This window comes from Chionomys nivalis, chromosome 21 (genome assembly GCF_950005125.1).
Source record: "Chionomys nivalis chromosome 21, mChiNiv1.1, whole genome shotgun sequence".
Classification (NCBI taxonomy): Eukaryota; Metazoa; Chordata; class Mammalia; order Rodentia; family Cricetidae; genus Chionomys; species Chionomys nivalis.
This window is the reverse complement of record NC_080106.1, coordinates 2,723,233-2,741,425: the sequence shown is the minus strand read 5'-3', so window position 1 is coordinate 2,741,425 and position 18,193 is coordinate 2,723,233. Positions and strand designations below refer to the sequence as shown.

The window sequence follows — 18,193 nt, the reverse complement described above, 5'->3', positions numbered from 1 at the left end:
TCGAACTCACAGAGATCCGCCTGCCTCTGCCTCCCAAGTGCTGGGATTAAAGGCGTGCGCCACCACCGCCCGGCAACACTTTGTTTTCTGTCTTATTTTTATGCATCTTCATATTCTTTACTTACATGTCTTCAATTCCCATGCCCCTACCCTGGCAAGAGGTATTTTTGTCGAGGCCGGTCCTTTACAACATATGTATATATAATAATCTACTATGCTTTAAGCTGTTCACTCACAGGACTCAAAGTATGCATGTATGCACACAGATCATATATGAACAGACAATCTAATATATCTTTATATAATTTAGGTAAAATGCTCAAAATGATCAAGTAACATTGCTGAGATTTAAGTGAAAGGGTTCTGAATACGGTAAGGGAAACAAAGCATAAACTATCCAGACTTGGCCACAGCAAATGGAGCTTTCTCTGCTAAGACCTACACTTTTAACTGTATGTATATGTCTGTACGCAGTTATATGCAATTGTGAACTACTTGAGGTCGGTGCTAGGAATTGAACTCAGGTTCTCTGGAAGAGTGAGCAGTGCATGCTCTTAACCAAGAAGCCATCTCCCCAGCCTCTAAAGCTATGTTCTGACACCCCATTAGATTTTCTACATGGCATTGTCCAAAGACAGAATTCTGAAAACTAAATGAGTGTCTACCCAAGTGGGAGAGTGTGTATTCTTTAAACTGCCTTGGCTTACATCTCCCCACAGCTCTCCATCCTGGACCCAGCCTCGGCTTGGTGACATCTGTATCATTAGCTGTAACCAGACCAAGCCCCTAGAGGATGCAGTCCGTGTTGTCCTGTCATTCACCTTTAAAATTTGTGATTCAATTACTATAATTCATTGGGAAATATTGTCTTTAAACTTTCTGGGACAGCTATTTCATTCTGAGTGGCAGTAAACCAGCTTTATAGCCAGCCTGTCAAGGACATTAATAACCAACCACGTTAGTTGTTGGCTATGGCCTAGAAGTCAGTCACACTTCTGGGTGTTCCTGTTGGTTAGCAATTCTTTCTTTTTTTTTGGTTTTTTGAGACAGGGTTTCTGTCCTGGAACTAGCTCTGTAGACCAGGCTGGTCTCGAACTCACAGAGATCCGCCTGCCTCTGCCTCCCAAGTGCTGGGATTAAAGGCGTGCGCCACCACTGCCCAGCATGGTTAGCAATTCTTAGATGGCTGGAATGAGATAGGAAGAGATGGGCGTCTATTTTTGACAGCTCGGTCTGTCTTCACGGCAACATTTGGAATCGGTGTTCCCACAGTAACCAGTATTAATGTTTATTATTTTCTGTAAATTCATATCTAAGAATAATGCTTTTTTAAAAAAAAGCCTTACATATGAGTACAAAACACCACTGTGAGTCTCCACATTTTCCACACAATTCGTAAAAAACCCACTCATTCCAAATGTTCAACATAGAAACGAAGGAGGCAGCTTCTGTCATTACTGCTGGTTTTTTTGTTTCTTTGCTTTTACTTTTTTCTTTTGTCCTTTCTTCTTTTTCGTGACAACTGCCTTTTCTCCAATAAATGCATTTTTGGAACATCCTGCATTTTTGGAAGAAAAAGTAACATTTTGCTTAGGTTTACTGGCATTCTTCAAGCTTGGGTTTGAACTCGGTTGTTTTAGTTTTTCTTTATTAACAGAACGCATGACTCTCAATTTTCTTCCCATTAGCTCAGAATTATTTAACTTCAAAGCAAGATGAACAGCATCTGTATTCTGTAAGAACAAAAATAATAATAATAAAAAAAAACCATTAATTTCCACCAGAAACTCATATGTAACGAGATCAGTAAAGTCTGAGTTCAATGGTATATGAAGGCCTTCTACTCTGTGGTCCCAGCCGTGCATGAGCCCCCCGCTGCTCATGTCACACTCAGGTCACCTCCCCAAACGCTAACAGCCACAACTATTGGCTCACTTTTGTCATCATAGGTTTCTTTAAAACAGAAAACAGTTCAGAAGCCAACTTTCTGTAAAATTTCTGTTGTAAGTGGAAGACAGGAAACTCTCCTATAGTCCCTAAGATGTGGGACTAGAGGCTCTAGAACGTTCTGTGAGTCCAAACTCATTCCAGCACAGAATGACTAATACTATTTTGAATGCTGAGGTGCTGAAAGAACTCTACAGGCTTCTCAAAGAGGCGAGTTACATCTAGACAGAGTACCGAGATCAGTGCAGTAGAGCAACACAGACCTCACACACAAGACTCCTAACATCTCCCAGGGATACCTGTCAAGAGTCAGAGAGCCTGGGCACTGGATGGATGTCTCACTCAGTAGTTAAGAGTACAGACTGCTCTTAAGGAGAATTGAAGTTCAGTTCCTGGCACCCAAGCCAAGTGGCTCATGACCACCAGTAACTCCAGCTCGTGGGGCACCCGCTATGTCTGGCATGGGTACCTATACTCACATACACATTAAAAATAGTAACAATAAATCTACGTGCTATCCAGCAGAGGTATCCTCTACTGTTTAGGAATGTCAGGAGACACTGACTAGTAGTCACTGAACTCAATGCAGGAACTTTGTGTTTGCTCCATCTTACAGAAGGTAAGGTTCCTCTAACACCCAGCATCTAGAGTATTACACAGTACTGCTAGCATGCACAAACAAGGATGCTTGGACAGCTGTAGCCACGGCATTCTGTTGTGGTGGTTATGAATTGAGCTTTCTTGAGTCAGAAGCTGGGAATTCGAATCACGACACAGCACTGACGACCTCCCTGGGGCACAGGCATTCATTCCTAAGAGCAGCAGCGCTCTGGTCCCCGTACCTCAAAGAGCACATAGCCAAACCCTCTGCCGACGCCTGTGAGTGGGTTTCTCAAGATCCGCACTGCCACAATGCTCCCACAGTCCAGAAAGTGTTTCTCCAAAGCAGCATCTTCAATTTCTACAAACAAATCCAAGCACAAATGAGGTGAACGTGTGGACTGTCCTTGTGTGGTAACGCTTAGAGAAGCCCACGAGAACACAGCGCTACGCAGCATGCCTCTAAAAGCTGTCCAAAGCAATCCTCACATTACTCGAGCTTTGTTTCTATGGTTCTGGTGTAAGGGAAGGAAACACAAAGCCGCACGAGCACCAGGGAGGAACTCTGCCACTGAGCTACACCTTCAGCTCTTTCTAAATTTTCCCCAGAGGCAGCTAAAGTAGGCCTTCGTTTTCCAGTCTTCCTGCCTTGGCCTCAACTAGATGGGATTAAGGACACTCACTACGCCACCACGTCCATATTACTCATTTTCCTTTTGTTCTCGACTACTGTTCTTGTTACTGCTCTCAGGCATGTAGGTGAGCCCCTGGCCACGGAACTACATCCCGCTCCTTTCCCTATCATGTAGTAACAACAATTACACTTTCGTTAAAGCAAACTTACTGTAAGGAAGGTTCCCCACAAACACCGATCTCTTGTCCCTCTGAAACAGCGATGAACAAAAACAGTCAGTACACTAGAAAACAGGAGCATCCCCTCCACGGGCTGAGGGTCTCCACTCCCTGACTTGATCATACCCTGCCCACGTCTGTTCCTACGTTCCCACTGCATAGGTGAGCACCAGGAGAGACCTGATCACAGCAGCACTCACAGGCAGTGCTTAGGGAAGGCCAATCAGTAACCACGTTAGGCTCTAAGGCAGTGGTTCTCAACCCGTGGGTCGTGACCCCTTCACAGGGATGACTAAAACCATCAGCAAACAGATATTTACGATTCATAACAGTAGCAAAATTACAGTTATGAAGTAGCAATGAAGATAATCTATGGTTGAGGATCACCACAGCAGGAGGAACTGCATTAAAAGCTGCAGCATTAGGAAGGTGGAGAACCACTCAGACTTAGAGCTTAAGGGTTACATGATCTCCACTGCAACGTCTCATCCGGCTATAATAGCTTAAGATACAAAAACAAACTTGTGGTTGTATGCAGTTAAATTTATTAACAGATATGGCCCAAGCATCACAGCTTGCTGACCCTCTGTGGTCCAGCTAGAGGTTTGACTCTGACTGTTGCTCTCTCTCATCTAAGAGAAGCACACTTCTGCAGGGTAACTCTACAGTTCTCTCATTGTCTGAAGATGCAGCTGTCATGTGCAGTCTGGTCAAGTTGCTCCAGCACTGAAATGTTGAATGCTCCTGAACCTACACTGGACAAGACCCAGATATTGCATGAAGTGAGGCAAAGCAGGATTTCATAGTCTGCCTGCCAACCTATCTACCCTGCAGGACTCTTAGCTACCGTACACCCACTGACCACACAAAGCTCTTGCCATACACACCCCTGATGTGGAGAGTCCTTCTGTATATGTGCTGCTTTTATTGGTTAATGAATAAACAAACTGCTTTGAGCCTGTAGCAGGGCAGGACAGAGCTAGGCAGGGAAAACTAAACTGAATGCTGGGAGAAAGAAGGCGGAGTCAGAGAGAAGCCAAGTAGCTGCCAGGGGAGAAAGAGGTGAGCTGCCATCTGGAACCTTGTTGGTGGGCCATGAGCCTCGTGGTAAAATATAAAATAATAAAAATGGGTTAACCAAAGATATAAGAGCTAGCTAGCAATATGCTTAAGTGATTGGCCAAGCAGTGATTTAAATATAGTTTCTGTGTGATTAATTTGGTTCTGGGTAGCCGGGAGCAAACAAGCGGCCTCCCATAACACCTCACAGATATTGCCATTGTGCTTTGAGAATACTTTCCTGCCCAGGTAAATCTTTCAAGACTCATGTAATCTGTTCTCCTACAAACTGTTCTTGTACTTTCCTGTCGACCTGTCCCAGGGGCACCACTCTGAGTGGACAAAGCCCCCTGTGCAGATGACAGCACTTACCATAAAACAGAGCCACAGCTTGGCCCTCTGTGTCTCCAGCACATATCAAGCACACAGAGTCTTCAGACTGCTCCTTACCTCTAACAAATAACAAGTCTGCTTTTGGTTTCTGAGACAGGGTCTCACTGTACAGCCCAGCATGGCCCAAAACGTGTGCTGCTCTTGCTTCTGCCTCCCCAGCTCCGACACAGGCATGAGCAAGCAGCCTAAGTGAGCCTAACTTTCCTGACCTCTTACTTTCTCTGGTGACCTCTTACTTTCTCTAAAGAGCTGGTCATGGGAGAGTATCTTCAAATGGAACGTGGCCTATTTGTGAAGAGAATGTTCACCTGAGTCCTGTGACCCCCTGGATACCAATACTGTGTCCCTAAAGAACAAAGGTTCCTTTCTCCCACTCTCCCCCTGCTCCCTCCATCACTTCACAAGGCTCATGTGAAGATCTTTTTGTTGCCTTGTTTTCTTTTCCACTTCTTTGGGACAGTCTCACACTGTTCATGCCAGGTGAACCTGTAATTCCTGTCACCCTCCTGATGCAGGGATGACAGGCACGAGCTACCATATCTAGCTGTCTTGTTAAGATCCTTAAACAAATCACATTCTACTTACAGAGGTGGTTTCAGATGCGAGATCAACTCGAATACGAAATCCTTCTGCAATCTCGGCGCCGTTTCTAATATAAAGACAAGTGGGGGTGGCTGTTGAAAATCAGCACTTAACTATGGGGCGTCTGCCGTAATGAAGCCCATGTAAACCCTCTTGGGAAGAGGCCAGCGCCGCCCCGTCCCCATGTCCCCGGCAGGGTCACCTCTGCAGCGCCTTTGCAGCAGCATTCTCTTCCTTGAACACTACATACGCGTTGATGCTTTTCTGGTCAGGGTGAAATTTACGTCTGCAGAGAAAACAGAAGGAAAAACAGATCATATAAAATTTGCTAACCTCAAACTCAGGAGAAAAATCTAGTTTTGTTTTCTATAACCAATACATGATAAAATTTACAGACTGGAAGTTCCACATTTTCAAGAAAAGATCCAGTAGTTTGAAAAAGAACAGAGATATATAAAGATAGCAAAGAAGCAACAAGCCCACACCATCTCGGAAGTCATCACTGTGAGGGAACGGTGAGAACAGGACTCCCACGAGTGTCAACTAGAACAATGGGAGGATCAGCAATGCCATCCTGGCTCCAAATCCAAACCTAGAAAAACTTCCTTTTCACTGTAGGATACACACCTAGGAAGTGCACATCGACAAACAGCTCAGCTCAGGAGAGACAGCCCTAACAGCCACCACCCACCCAGCAACCCAGCCATCCTGCTGATGGGTACCATCTTCCCGACTTCTACACTGACTGCTTCCCTCTCACGATACAGCCCTTTCTACTGCTATCCATTACACTTCACTTGTTCACTCAAAGAAATCTTTTGGACCTGCATTATTTCCAACAGCCTGAATTTGCTGCTGTGAGAAAGCAGTCTGATACGCGCCTCTGTATTCTGTACCTGGTAAACTTGCTACTGGGCCTAAAGGTTTGATCTGGCCCAGACACGGCTCCTATGTCAGGACCACAGTTAAGTGTCGAGGCTATTCTTCCTTTCTTTTCTTTTCTTTTGTTTTTTTCTTGTTTTTTTTTTTTGTGTTTTGGTTTTTTTTTTTTTTTTTTTGAGACAGGGTTTCTCTGTGGCTTTGGAGCCTGTCCTGGAACCAGTTCTGTAGACCAGGCTGATCTCGAACTCACAGAGATTCTCCTGTCTCTGCCTTCCGAGTGCTGGGATTAAAGGCGTGCACCACCACCGCCCGGCCGAGGCTATTCTTTCTAAGCAAGGCATGTAAGAGTTGCTCTTCACTTTTGTGTGTGTGCTTACACATATGTGCATGTATGTGTGGAGGCCAGAGTCCACCTCACCTGTCATCCCTCCAGTGCTGTCTACCATTTTTGTGTGTATTTTTAAAACATGTGTTTAGTTGTAGGTAGGGGAACACACCCACTCATATGGAGGCAGGGACAACTCACAGGAGTCAATCCTTCCCTTCCACTATGTGGGTACCAGGGACTGAACCGAGGTCACTGACCTTGGAAGCAGGCACTTTTCCTTGCTGAGTCATTTTGCAGGCACTACCTACATTTTGAGACAGGGTTTCTCATTCCTAGGTCTCACCACACAGGATAGACTGCATGGTCATTGTCTCACCTCTCCAGCACAGGGATTACAAGTGTGCCAACCACTATGCCTGGCTTTTTCTACAAGGGATCTAGGGATCAAGCTTAAGTCCTCATGCTTGCAAGACAACCACTTAACTGAGCCATTTCCCCAGGCTGGCTTTTTACCTTTAGTGATTATGGCTGCTGCTTCTGCCCAAGACCTACACTTGCAAAGGGTAACATAATATGGATGCGATTCAGTAGATAATAGCTACTAATGATAGTGGTAAGACAGACGAGGGCTGAGGAGATGGCTCAGTGGCTAGCAACACTTGTTGCTCTTGAAGGGGACCTGGGTCAGTTCCCAGCACTCACAAGGCGGCTCACAACCATCTGCAATTCCAGTTCCGGAGATCTGTCATCCTTTCTGGTCTCCTCTGACACCACACACACACACACACACACACACACAGTGCACATATACACATGCAAGCAAAACAATCAAATATATAAAAAATAAAAATAAATAAATCTTAGACAAAGCAGTAAAATAGACTTAGTAATGATCACTGGTCCTTGTCTAAAGATGCCAGCCTGCTGCTGAGGTCATCAAAGGCAAAAACACGAATGAGAACTGTTGGGAAGATACCCAGTGAGCAGGGCCAGGCTCATGAACACGGTGTGCTGCAGCACAATGGACCACCTTAAGTCTTTTCTTTCTTGATGTTGAAAAAAATTATTTTTCAAGCTGGGTATGGTGGCACACACCTTTAATCCCAGCACTCAAGAAGCAAAGGCAGGAGAATCTCTGTGGGTTCGAAGCCAGCCTGGTCTACAGAGCAAGTTCCAAGACAGCCAGGACTTATACATCCTCCTCACTCATACAACTCCATGCCTTATGCCTTTTCTCTCTCTCTCTCTCTTTGGAAAACAAACAGGCAAAAATAAATAAGTAAAGCAAAACAAGAAAGAAAGAAAGAAAGAAAGAAAGAAAGAAAGAAAGAAAGAAAGAAAGAACGAACGAACGAGAGACATGTGTAGGAACTATAATATATAAGCAAAAGACCAGTAAGGTAAAAAATGCCCAAACAAAATAGAGACAAAAAAAAGCTTAAAAATACCACTGAGTTTGTTTTGTGCCAGCCACAGGCTCTCACTTAAATGTGGTGTATCCAGTGAGACACCATTGGGAAAACAATTTCCCTTGTGACCAGCTGACCATAGACAGCTTCCGGGTTAGAGGCGGGACGCATGTCTGTTCTCCATCTCAGCACTGTCATGGTTTCTGTGACTTCCTATGCACAATCTGATACCTTCCTATTGAGGAAAACAGCTATGAGTTACTAGATACAAAACACTGCCCAGCACTGACCTAGACCTTTCACCTGGTGTGGGTGTTATTTTCTGACTTCATGATGAAGAAACTGAGGTCTGAGAAGTATTGATGGTGGTCAAAAAGCTGACAAGCTACAGGACAGACACTCAGTCAGTGCTCTCCAGCACCTAACTCTCCCCACAAGACACAGCTTCCAACAAACCCAACGCTGACCCCAGCAACACAAAACAGAAAGATCTTTGTCCCATGAATACGAGTGGCAAGTGGCAAGGGTCTACTTCAGTGGACTTTTACATCAGACTAAAGGGGACCATGAACAGCTCGTGTCAGGTAATGTTCTGTCTCTACTACAGCACAGAAGCCAGGAAGAGCATCTCTCCTGTCCTTAGCAGCTAATCCACAGCATCAAAACTGGTGGAACCCAAAGAGTCTTGGAGGAAAGCACCTGGACACTAAGGCCAGGCTCCTCGCTCCAAAGAGAGACAATACCCGCGCACGGTTCAGTCTCACTGATGCTGCAAGGAGACCATCTATGGGTGTACTCAGATCTGAGCTGGCATCCACAGAACACAGAGCCTGGGCATGAGCCCCAGAGAACATCTACGCTGACAACAGGCTAGAGGAGAGTGTGAAAGCCCACCTGGATTCTCCTCCAGGTGAAGGAAAAGGTGAAGATGCTGCGGGGAAGAACAGTCAGCCTGCCACTCGGGGCAGAGCCAAGACTTCAGGGCTAGAAGAGGAAAGGGAACCTCCTGTCAGCAACACGGTAAGGGACATTAAGACCCATGAAAGGCAAAAGGCCAAGTCTAGCCTAAAAGATGGCTCAGTGGGTAAAGATGCCGGCCACCAAGATTGACAGGCTGAGTTTGATCCTCTAGTATCCACTTGGTGGTAGAGAGCCGGCTCCCACAAGCATACTGTAACACATGCACGCCCATAAGGAGAGGCTGACCACAGCTTGTTTTTGTTGTTTTTTTTTTTTTTTTTCCGAGACAGGGTTTCTCTGTGGCTTTGAAGCCTGTTCTGGAACTAGCTCTTGTAGACCAGGTTGGTCTCGAACTCACAGAGATCCACCTGCCTCTGCCTCCCGAGTGCTGGGATTAAAGACGTGCGCCACCATCGCCCGGCTGACCACAGCTTGGTGCCCTCATTCCCACTACACTACAGCTCACTAACAATGGCAGCCCTCCACACTGGATCCTCAATAAGATGTGAAATTTCTTATCCTTTTGATACACCAAAGCTTTTGCATACAGAATATGTAACTCTCTCCCACACCATCCATCTCTCTCTTCCTCAGAAACAAGGGAAAAAAGACAGTAGTAAACAGGTGATTTTTTATAGTACTTGACCAAACAGTAAAAACCCAGTAAGCACATAAAAAGATGTTTGCCATCTTACAAAAGCATAGCAAGGAGTCTTCAGAAAGGCTGACACTAGTGTCCTGTGGCTGTGGAGGACACGGACATGTGGTGTTCTCACCGAGTGCTGGTGGAATGAAAACCATGCAAGAATGATGGGCAGTAGGGGGCTACCTTTTAGGAAGCTAAAACACACTGACTGTACGGCACAGACATTCTCCCTCAGGACTTTGTCAGGAGACATTACCTGTCCACAAATGGTTTTAGTCCTTTATGCATGAAGGGTAAAATCTGGAATCACTGGATGCTAAAGGGCTAGTGAATGACCAAATTTAATGCTCATTTTCCACACAAGGAAACAGTATTGACAAAGAACAGATCACTGATGTACACAGCACGGATCTCAAAACCCTGAGGAGGAAAGTCAGACCAGGACGGAATGGGCTGGAGTGTGCTCAGAGGTAGTGTGAGTGCTTAGTGCAAACCAGGGCCCATGTGCCACCCCCAGAATCAAGGAGGAGGAGCACCATGAAGTGTAGGGTCTGCTCACAAACACACATAGCTCAGAAAGTAGGCAAGTGAGTGATGCCTACAGGCAGAGGCAGACGCACCACACAGGCACACCAGTAGACTGGGCTAAGGAGGCATTCAGGATGCAGACTGTGGCAATGCTTTCGCCAGGCTCAAACGTCACAGTCCTAAAAGTGACCAGATGTACGGTGCTCCCCTAACCGCTCAGCACCCATAAACAAAGGCAGAAGAATCAGGAGTTCCATGCTTACTGAGTTACATAGCAAGACACTGTCTTAAAAATGTAAGGCCTGGCTGGGCCCATTAGTGCATACCTTTAATTTCAGCACTTGGGAGGCACAGATAGGCAGATCTCTGTAAGCTCAAAGTCAGTCAGTCAGTCAGGGCTACATAACGAGACCTTGTCTCAAAAAACCAAACCAAACCATTCCTTCACTCCACTTATTTATGACCACATGATGAAAACAAACAAACTAGCCACGAGCAGGTATACTGAAATAAATCAGGGTAGACCTTATAGAACACTAGGATAGTCTAAAAAAAGAAAATAATCTAATTATGAACTTACTTTATTGCAGCCAATTTTTTGGTTAGTGTTCCCTCTGCTGGCATCTTTTAAGAAGAAAAAAAAACATTACAAATTTGATTTTGGAGTATTTTTCAAACTGGTTAACACTTATTCCTCCCCTTTCTCTGGGCTGGAAACTGCACTCAACAGGTCGACATGTGCTCTACCTCTGCTACACCTCCAGCCACATAAGTTACATTTTAGTAAAAGCCAAACTATGTAGCTAACCACATGCAGCTCAAAACACCTTAGGGAAACTGAATCAGAGACAATCATCCTAATGCCTGTGAGCCAGGAGCTGCGGCACACTCTACAGTCCTGTAATCCCAGCTCTGAGACAAGAAGATGAGGAATACAGATACCCTCCTGAGCTGCACAGGGATACAGGAAGCCCTACCTCAGACAGAAGGGAGAAGAGATAAGGAATTCCCAGACAGCCTCACAGTCCGCAGCCACTCGCAGACAACACAGCACAAGCACAGACACTGGGTGCCCAAACTGCAGGATGACTCCAACACAGCGAAGAGTCACGAAAAACAGGTGAAAACAGTTTTATAAAGCAAATGGGGGTGGGGGCAGCATTTATAAATTAAACCTTCCTCTCCACTCTATGTATTTAAAACGTCTGAACTGGTCAGGAGGAAACGTGATTTCCTTTGCATCTAAGAGATTATATATCCACCGGGCCCCAAAATATTTTTGGAGTCTTTATTTGTTTTAGACAGGGCCTCTGTAGCCCAGGCAAGCCGTGGACTTAGTGTGTTTTGAGGATGATCTTGATCTTGGTCCTGGGAACACAGTCCCAGAGACCCAGGAGCACATAATATCAGCAGCACAGCAATAAGCCAAGTGACAAGGGAGCAGCTATGGGAAAGGTCACACAGGTCAACAGAACAAGTGGCTTCAGCTCAGGGCAGTAAGTGGTGCACTGAGAGACGAGGCTGAAGAACCCACAGGGTGACCACTCATGCAGTAGACCATGGGGTGCTGTATCAACGAAGGAAGATTGAAGGGAGAGCCACAGCATGGTCAGCTGTTCTAACATGAGGAAATAAAATAGAGAAGATGGCTACAGAGATGGCTCGGCAGTCAAGAACACTCACTACTTTTCCAGAGGACCCAGGCTGGTCTCCCAACACAAGCATGAGCCCTGGATCCCAGTTACTGCCAGGGGATCTGCTGCCCTCTTCTGGCCTCTACGAGCACTGCATGCATATAACTGAAGGTAAAACACCAACCCGCCCATACACAGAAATCTAAAAAAAAAAAAGAGATTCCCAATGAAAATAAAAAATTTAAAAAGAAGCAATGAGTAGAGATAGGCCAGGAGAAAAGAAAGAAATGACTCAACTATGGAAAATCCCATGAGCTGTGGAACACTATGACTGTGTATTACTCTCACTGGCTTAAACTGAGAATATGGGAGAAAGAAGGTGGAGTTAGAGAGAGCTCCGGCCAGCTGCCGAGGGAACAAGAGATGCTAGAGGACAGGTAAAGCCACAAGCCATGTGGCAATATACTGATTAAAAGAAATGGGTTAATTTAAATGTAAGAGTTAGCTAGTACTAAGCCTGAGCCATTAGCCAAGCACTTATAAATAATACTAAGTCTCTGTGTGGTAATTTGGAAGTGGCTGCTGGGATGAGAAACTCTGCCTACATATGGCACTTCAAGGTGGGACTGGAATTCCACATAAGACCTAACAAAGCTCCAAAAACAATCCTAAACACACAGAAACAGAGCCTGGAGCAACGCCTTAGCCTTGTATCTCTCATGCCTACTGCGGTAGAGACACAGCTCCTGGTAACTGCCAGCTCACCCTGAGCTAAGCCCATGGCCGATTCCCACAGGCCCACACAGGCTGTGGTACAGAGAGGCGTCTCCCAACTGTGCACCGCCTGGCTGGCTTAGGGTTTCTGCTCATGCAGACAGAAAAGGTTACAGAGTTACAGGTTACAGAGTTACATTTTTCAGGGGGAGAAGACACTTACCACAGACCGAAATCGTACGGATTCTATCCGTCCATACTCTTTAAAGAATGACTTCAGCTTCTAAAATAAACAATAAACATATACATGTTAGTTAATACCTTGAACATCTGTGTTCACTGCTACACTTTAAGAACATTCCAGAACCAACTATAGTAATCTACGTCTCTTATCCCAGCACTAGAAACACAAAGTGGAAGCGAGATTAGTGTTCACATCTGGCACCTAAAATCCAAAGAGCACATCAGAAAAGCAGGTGACTACTCAGCGGGATGTTTACAGAAACTTGGGGAGAAGAAAAACACACGTGAGGTTGACATTAGCATCTACTCATGGCCGGTGCTAGCTGTAGGCTTCAATGCTTACAGTCTGTGAGACACTTAAATTGAGGTCAGACTTGTGTCTTGCACACATTCTCGGATCTTTTTACACTGGCTTAACCCAAACTGCCTTTTAATGACGCCGACCCACAGGGAAATCTGCCAACTGTTTACTTCAGAACACTACTTCAAGAGAATCCCAGTCTCAAGAACATACATTTTTAAGGGGTAGGACAATAATCTCTACAACTAATTCTAACTTAAAACGTAGGAATATTTTTGCAGAGCACCTTTGAGTTCTTATGACATAAAGGGGAGATCATAACCAACAGCAAAATGTATACAGGAGGCTAAGGCAGAATGCCTGAGATCTCAAGGTTGTACCAGGGTACACAGGGTGACTCAGGAAGACACGTACCAAACCGACAAAAGACGACTGGGCTGGTGTCTCACCCTAGCACTTTGGGAGTGAGTTAGAAGCCAGAGTGAAGACATCTTGTCTCACAAACAGAAAGGAGGACTGGGGAGATGACTCAGTGGTTAAGAGCCCTTGTTACTCTTACAGGGGACCTGGGTCTGGCTCCCAGCACCCAAATGGCAGCTCACAATCATGTTACTCCACCTTCCTGGGGATCTGATTATTATTTCTTCTGACCACCACAGGCACTACTAGGCACATATTAGTACACATACATACACGTAGGCAAAATATTTATACACACGAAACAAATCTAAGATTTTTTTTAAAAGATAGTACATGATATCTTTACTAATCAAACACTATGGGACAGAATAAAAGTCAGTGTTTCCTAGGCTGCTTTTAAGGAAGGAGAATATAAACCCATCCTTCCAAAGGCGAGCAGGATTTGGGCCTGAGGATTGCGCAGGCAGTGACGACCAACCACATGTCCATAGAAAGCAAAGGTACAGCTTCAGTGAAGCCTGCAGCACGAAAGGCACCTGAGTGCCACTCTTCCACACAGCAGACATCACTCAGCCTGTGCTCCACACAGAGCAGTGAAGAGAACGATCCAGTTTACATTCTAGAGGCGTTAACAGGAAGAAAGCAGAAGAGAAAAAAGCCAGGAAAAGCTACTGCTGCTTCAAACATGACCTTCAGAAGCCTGAATTAGACCACACACATACACAAACACACAGCCCAGATTGTGTCTGTGACTCTAGGATCAAGGAGGTGTCGGCACCAGAACCATCTATGGTGTGGTGAGCAGGAAGCACGGCGAAGCTACGGCAGCGAGTTATCAACGATTAGCTCAATAAAAAAGTGACCTCAGCCAACAACTCCCCTAGGTTTAAACTGCCCCTCGCGCTCACCTTCTTATTACACGTGACAGGCAAGTTGCCGACAAACACAGTCCTCTCGTTTTTCAACCGCTCTTCTTCAGGGTTGAGTGAGATTTTTCTTCTTTGGTCTCCATCGTGGCTGAGGGCCACACCAAGTGTTTCTCCACCTGCTGCTTTACCACGAGACTGAGACCTTCTCCTTTCCTGCCCCTGCTCCTGATGAAGCTCTTCTTCTAGGTCAGCACTTGCTAGGGCACTCTCCCTAGTTTTTAAGGAACAATCAAAGAAAAGAGAAAAAAAAAAAAAAAAACAAACCAAAAACAACAGCAGTTGACAAAGCCAGTCCTGCAACCACATGGTGGCTCAGAAGCACCTGTAATGAGAACTGGTGCCCTCTTCTGGCCAGCAGGCACACATGCAGACAGAGCACTATATACATAATAAATAAATCTTAAAAGAAAAAGAAAGGAAGAAAGGAAACCCCTGCCCTACCTCACCTCCCCAAAACAGTGAGAAACAATAACTGGAAAAGTAGTACTGGTGTAGCTATCTGGATACTAACTCAAATATTCTATAAAAAAAAGTTTAAACTAATGATGGAAATCTGGTTTCCACATGAAAAACCAAATTCATGTTTGATAGCCACCCGAAACACTGAAGACATAAACCACAGGATGGCCCAGAAATAACAAGAAGCAGAGATGGAAAGGAAAGACCCGAAAGGCTATTCACTTTGGATAGATAAACGGGGGTCTTTGTATTTTTTAGGTATCTATACTATGAGACTTTATATAATGTATTTTTTTTCTTTTCTTTTTTGAGACAGGGTTTCTCTGTGGTTTTTTGGAGCCTGTCCTGGAACTAGCTCTTGTAGACCAGCCTGGTCTCGAACTCACAGAGATCCGCCTGCCTCTGCCTCCCAAGGGCTGGGATTAAAGGCGTGCGCCACCGCCCGGCTGTATTTTTTTTTTTAATTTGAGAACTATGCAATAAGAAAAAATTAAGATGAACATTAATTTTTCAAAACTGCCTGATGTAGTTAGCCCAGTAAGAAGAAGAACTTCACCAACCTGTTTGCCAGCCTCTCCTCTGCATCAGAGAGTTTCTTCACTTTCATCCTTTTGGCAGGGGTTGGCACAGCTGGCCTTTTAATCTGGGATGTACTTTCTTCTTCATCATCGGGTTTTCTTTTCTTAGGGGTTTCCTTTCAAGAGTTTCAAGTTACACTTAATACGTCAAGCTCTTAAGAATTCTGACCCTGTGACTGTGTTGTGGCCTATGCTGGTAATTCCAGCGATCAGGATGTGGAGGGGGTAGGAGCAATGCCAGGCCAACCAGGGCTACAGAGCAAAGTCCTCGTCTCCAAATCCCTGAGCAACACTGTGCTCTTTCTAGATTGATACTACTTCTTCCTCCCTGGTTAAAGAGAAGCAGAGAATTCTTGACATTCATTAGTCGTGAACCCAGATTTGATGGGCTTGGTCACACACACCCGTGATTCCACTTTTCAGTGCAAAGTTGAGGCAGCAGGACGGCACCTGGGCTACAGTGTGTGCTAAAAGTCAATCTGGGCAACTAGTGAGACCCGTTCTCAAACTAAAAAGTAAATAAAGTCAGATATGATGGAGCAGTCCTGTAATCGAAGCACTCAAGAAGCTGGAGGACGACCGTCCTCGGGTACATTACAGAATCTGAGGCCTAAACAGCTACAAGAGACCCTGTCAACCAATAAACAGGGCTGAGGGTGAAAGGCTTGCCTTGCTCCAGGGGCGGACAGCTGATGCTGTCAGCAGAGATACCCTCTACACCTAGCTCTAAGGGGACACTCAAGCCGCAGTCCGGGGACTCACCTGGGGCACAGGCACAAACACGGGTGCAGCCTGTGACTCCGCGGCGCTGAAGAGAGCCGCCAGCCGCCCCGTCTCGCCTCCGTGAAGTCTCTGGCCGCCCCGCAGGCTGTCGGCGACCTGTCCCACCTGGTAGTCGGCGGCCGCGTCCCCCACGCCATCTTCAGAGCTCTGTCTGCAAACACAGGCACAGTCTCTTCCAGGCCGCGAGCCACTCGCCACCCCGCACCCACGCCAACGCCGCGCGCCGCTCACCTCCGCTCCTGGCCCTTCTTCCTCTTGGGAGCCTTCCCTCCCAAAGCCATGCTGGGACATGAGCTTCCGGAACGATCGCAGAGTTAGTCCGCACTTCCGGGCTCCGGCTAGTCCCGCGTTCTCACCGATCCCCGTTCCGGCCGCCTCCGTGTTCCCACTACTTCCGTTCTGGGGCCTTGCTTTTACCGCTCAGGACCGTGCCCCCTCCTCTCCGAGCGATTTGCGGCTGCGCAAGAGCTCTACGCGGCTTAGTACTGAGGATCTGTGGACCTGAGGGTTTAGGAGGAGATTTTGTCCCGTTTACTTCAGCTTAGGAGTGCACTCAGTCTAAAGAGCAGCTGAAGCCTCGAGTGTGAATGAGAGCCAGCTGAAGCCAGGCATGATGGCTGATGTCTTCAATCCCAGCATGTGGGGGCCGAGGCAGCCGGATTGCCAGGAGTTCCAGGCTCGCCTAAACTGTACAGCTCCAGGGTAGCTTTGGCTACCGAGTGAGACCTCGTCTCAAACAAAACAAAACGCCCTGGTTAGGTTTGGTGTTCCACAGTTCACTGAGTTGAGGCTGCAGGGGTGCGTGTCGGCAGTCTGGGGTCGCTGGGAAGGGCAGCAAGTGCTCTGGCGGGGAGAAGGGTCTTGACGCTTTTTCTGAAATTTTTACATTTCAAAGTAGGCAAAAACAAAAAGTTGGGAGCACAGCTCTAACCGGTCACATCCTTGTACTGTTCCCGTTCCAAAGCTGTCCAGCCATTCTTGCAATAAATACTTGGTACTTAAAATCTTTAGTGGTGGCTCATACTTGTAATCTCTGTGCTCCAGGGCTTCGGCCAGAGGATGGCCTTGAGTTTGAGGCCAGTCTGGGCAACGTGGTCCTAGCCCCTCTGGACTGCAATGAGACCGTGTCTCAAGCTCTTCGCACCTATGCAGACCTTCGCAGTTGGCCTTCCTTAATCTGTACCCCTCTTTCAAGCAAATTTCTGACGTACAGAAATGGTTATTTGGCAGCTGTGGGAATGAGAGGGGTAAATGGGTGAAGGTGATCAAAATGTCTGATATACATGTACAAAACTGTAGGTCAATAAATCACAAGGTAACTACTTGCAGTAGGAATACAAATCCAAGTCTTGGCCGTCTTTACCACGATTGTACTGTGTCTTAGTGTTGTTAGCAGTCTCTTTAGAGGTAAAGGCTCGGGAATGCTGAAGGCACAAGGCTGCTTTTTCTAGTCAAAGCTCAGCTACCTGCCCTGGGGAAGCCACAAGCCCTTGGCCATCTCCTTGAGGGTAAACTGTGGGCGAACTGACACATGCACATCCTTACCAATTACAGTACACCCGGGTGTGTGTGAATTACCCCTAGCCTGTTCCAACTGATTCTCACAGGTCTCAGGTTTGTGTGCTGGGTGTGATGAAGCTCAGCGGGTGTCAGGCGTGGGGCTCAGTGCAGTGGAACCGCTTGATCAGGTACATGCTTCCTGTTCTGATTTCTTGGGTTGTCTTCACACAAGTGACATTCCTGGTTTTATCAGCCACCAGCATTGTGTGCAGTTGGAAAAATGAGTACTGAAGAGGGAGAACAGGAGCCATGCAGGACCTAGGTGAGACCACCCTTTCTAGGCCCTTCTTTCTTACTTGTTCAAGATGAACAGGCTGAGCTCTGGAGTTCCGGACTCTCCTGGGCCCGGATGTCAGCAGCATCTCATTGGTGCCAGTTGGCCACCT

The 18,193-nt window shown here is 46.3% G+C and overlaps 1 protein-coding gene across 1 annotated transcript; it reads right to left on the bottom strand.

Annotated features, from left to right (window-relative positions):
* Positions 1-1,259: 1,259 nt before the first annotated feature.
* Positions 1,260-16,566, bottom strand: Rbm34 (RNA binding motif protein 34). The gene is made up of 11 exons (XM_057754412.1): positions 16,479-16,566; positions 16,227-16,398; positions 15,447-15,580; positions 14,407-14,638; positions 12,758-12,817; positions 10,767-10,810; positions 5,636-5,719; positions 5,437-5,500; positions 3,392-3,431; positions 2,790-2,908; positions 1,260-1,733 (listed from the first exon to the last, which is right to left on the bottom strand). Exons 1-11 carry the CDS (start codon positions 16,526-16,528, stop codon positions 1,455-1,457), a joined length of 1,278 nt encoding a protein of 425 aa, XP_057610395.1. The 5' UTR covers positions 16,529-16,566; the 3' UTR covers positions 1,260-1,454.
* Between the last annotated feature and the right edge of the window lie 1,627 nt (positions 16,567-18,193).

Coding starts and splice junctions, on each gene's coding strand:
- Rbm34 (XM_057754412.1), bottom strand. CDS start 16,528: ATGGCTTTGGGAGGGAAGGCTCCCAAGAGGAAGAAGGGCCAGGAGCGG. Junction 5,501..5,635: donor GCTGCAAAGGCGCTGCAGAG/GTGACCCTGCCG, acceptor TCTTTATATTAG/AAACGGCGCCGAGATTGCAG. Junction 1,734..2,789: donor TTGGCTATGTGCTCTTTGAG/GTACGGGGACCA, acceptor TTGTTCTTACAG/AATACAGATGCTGTTCATCT.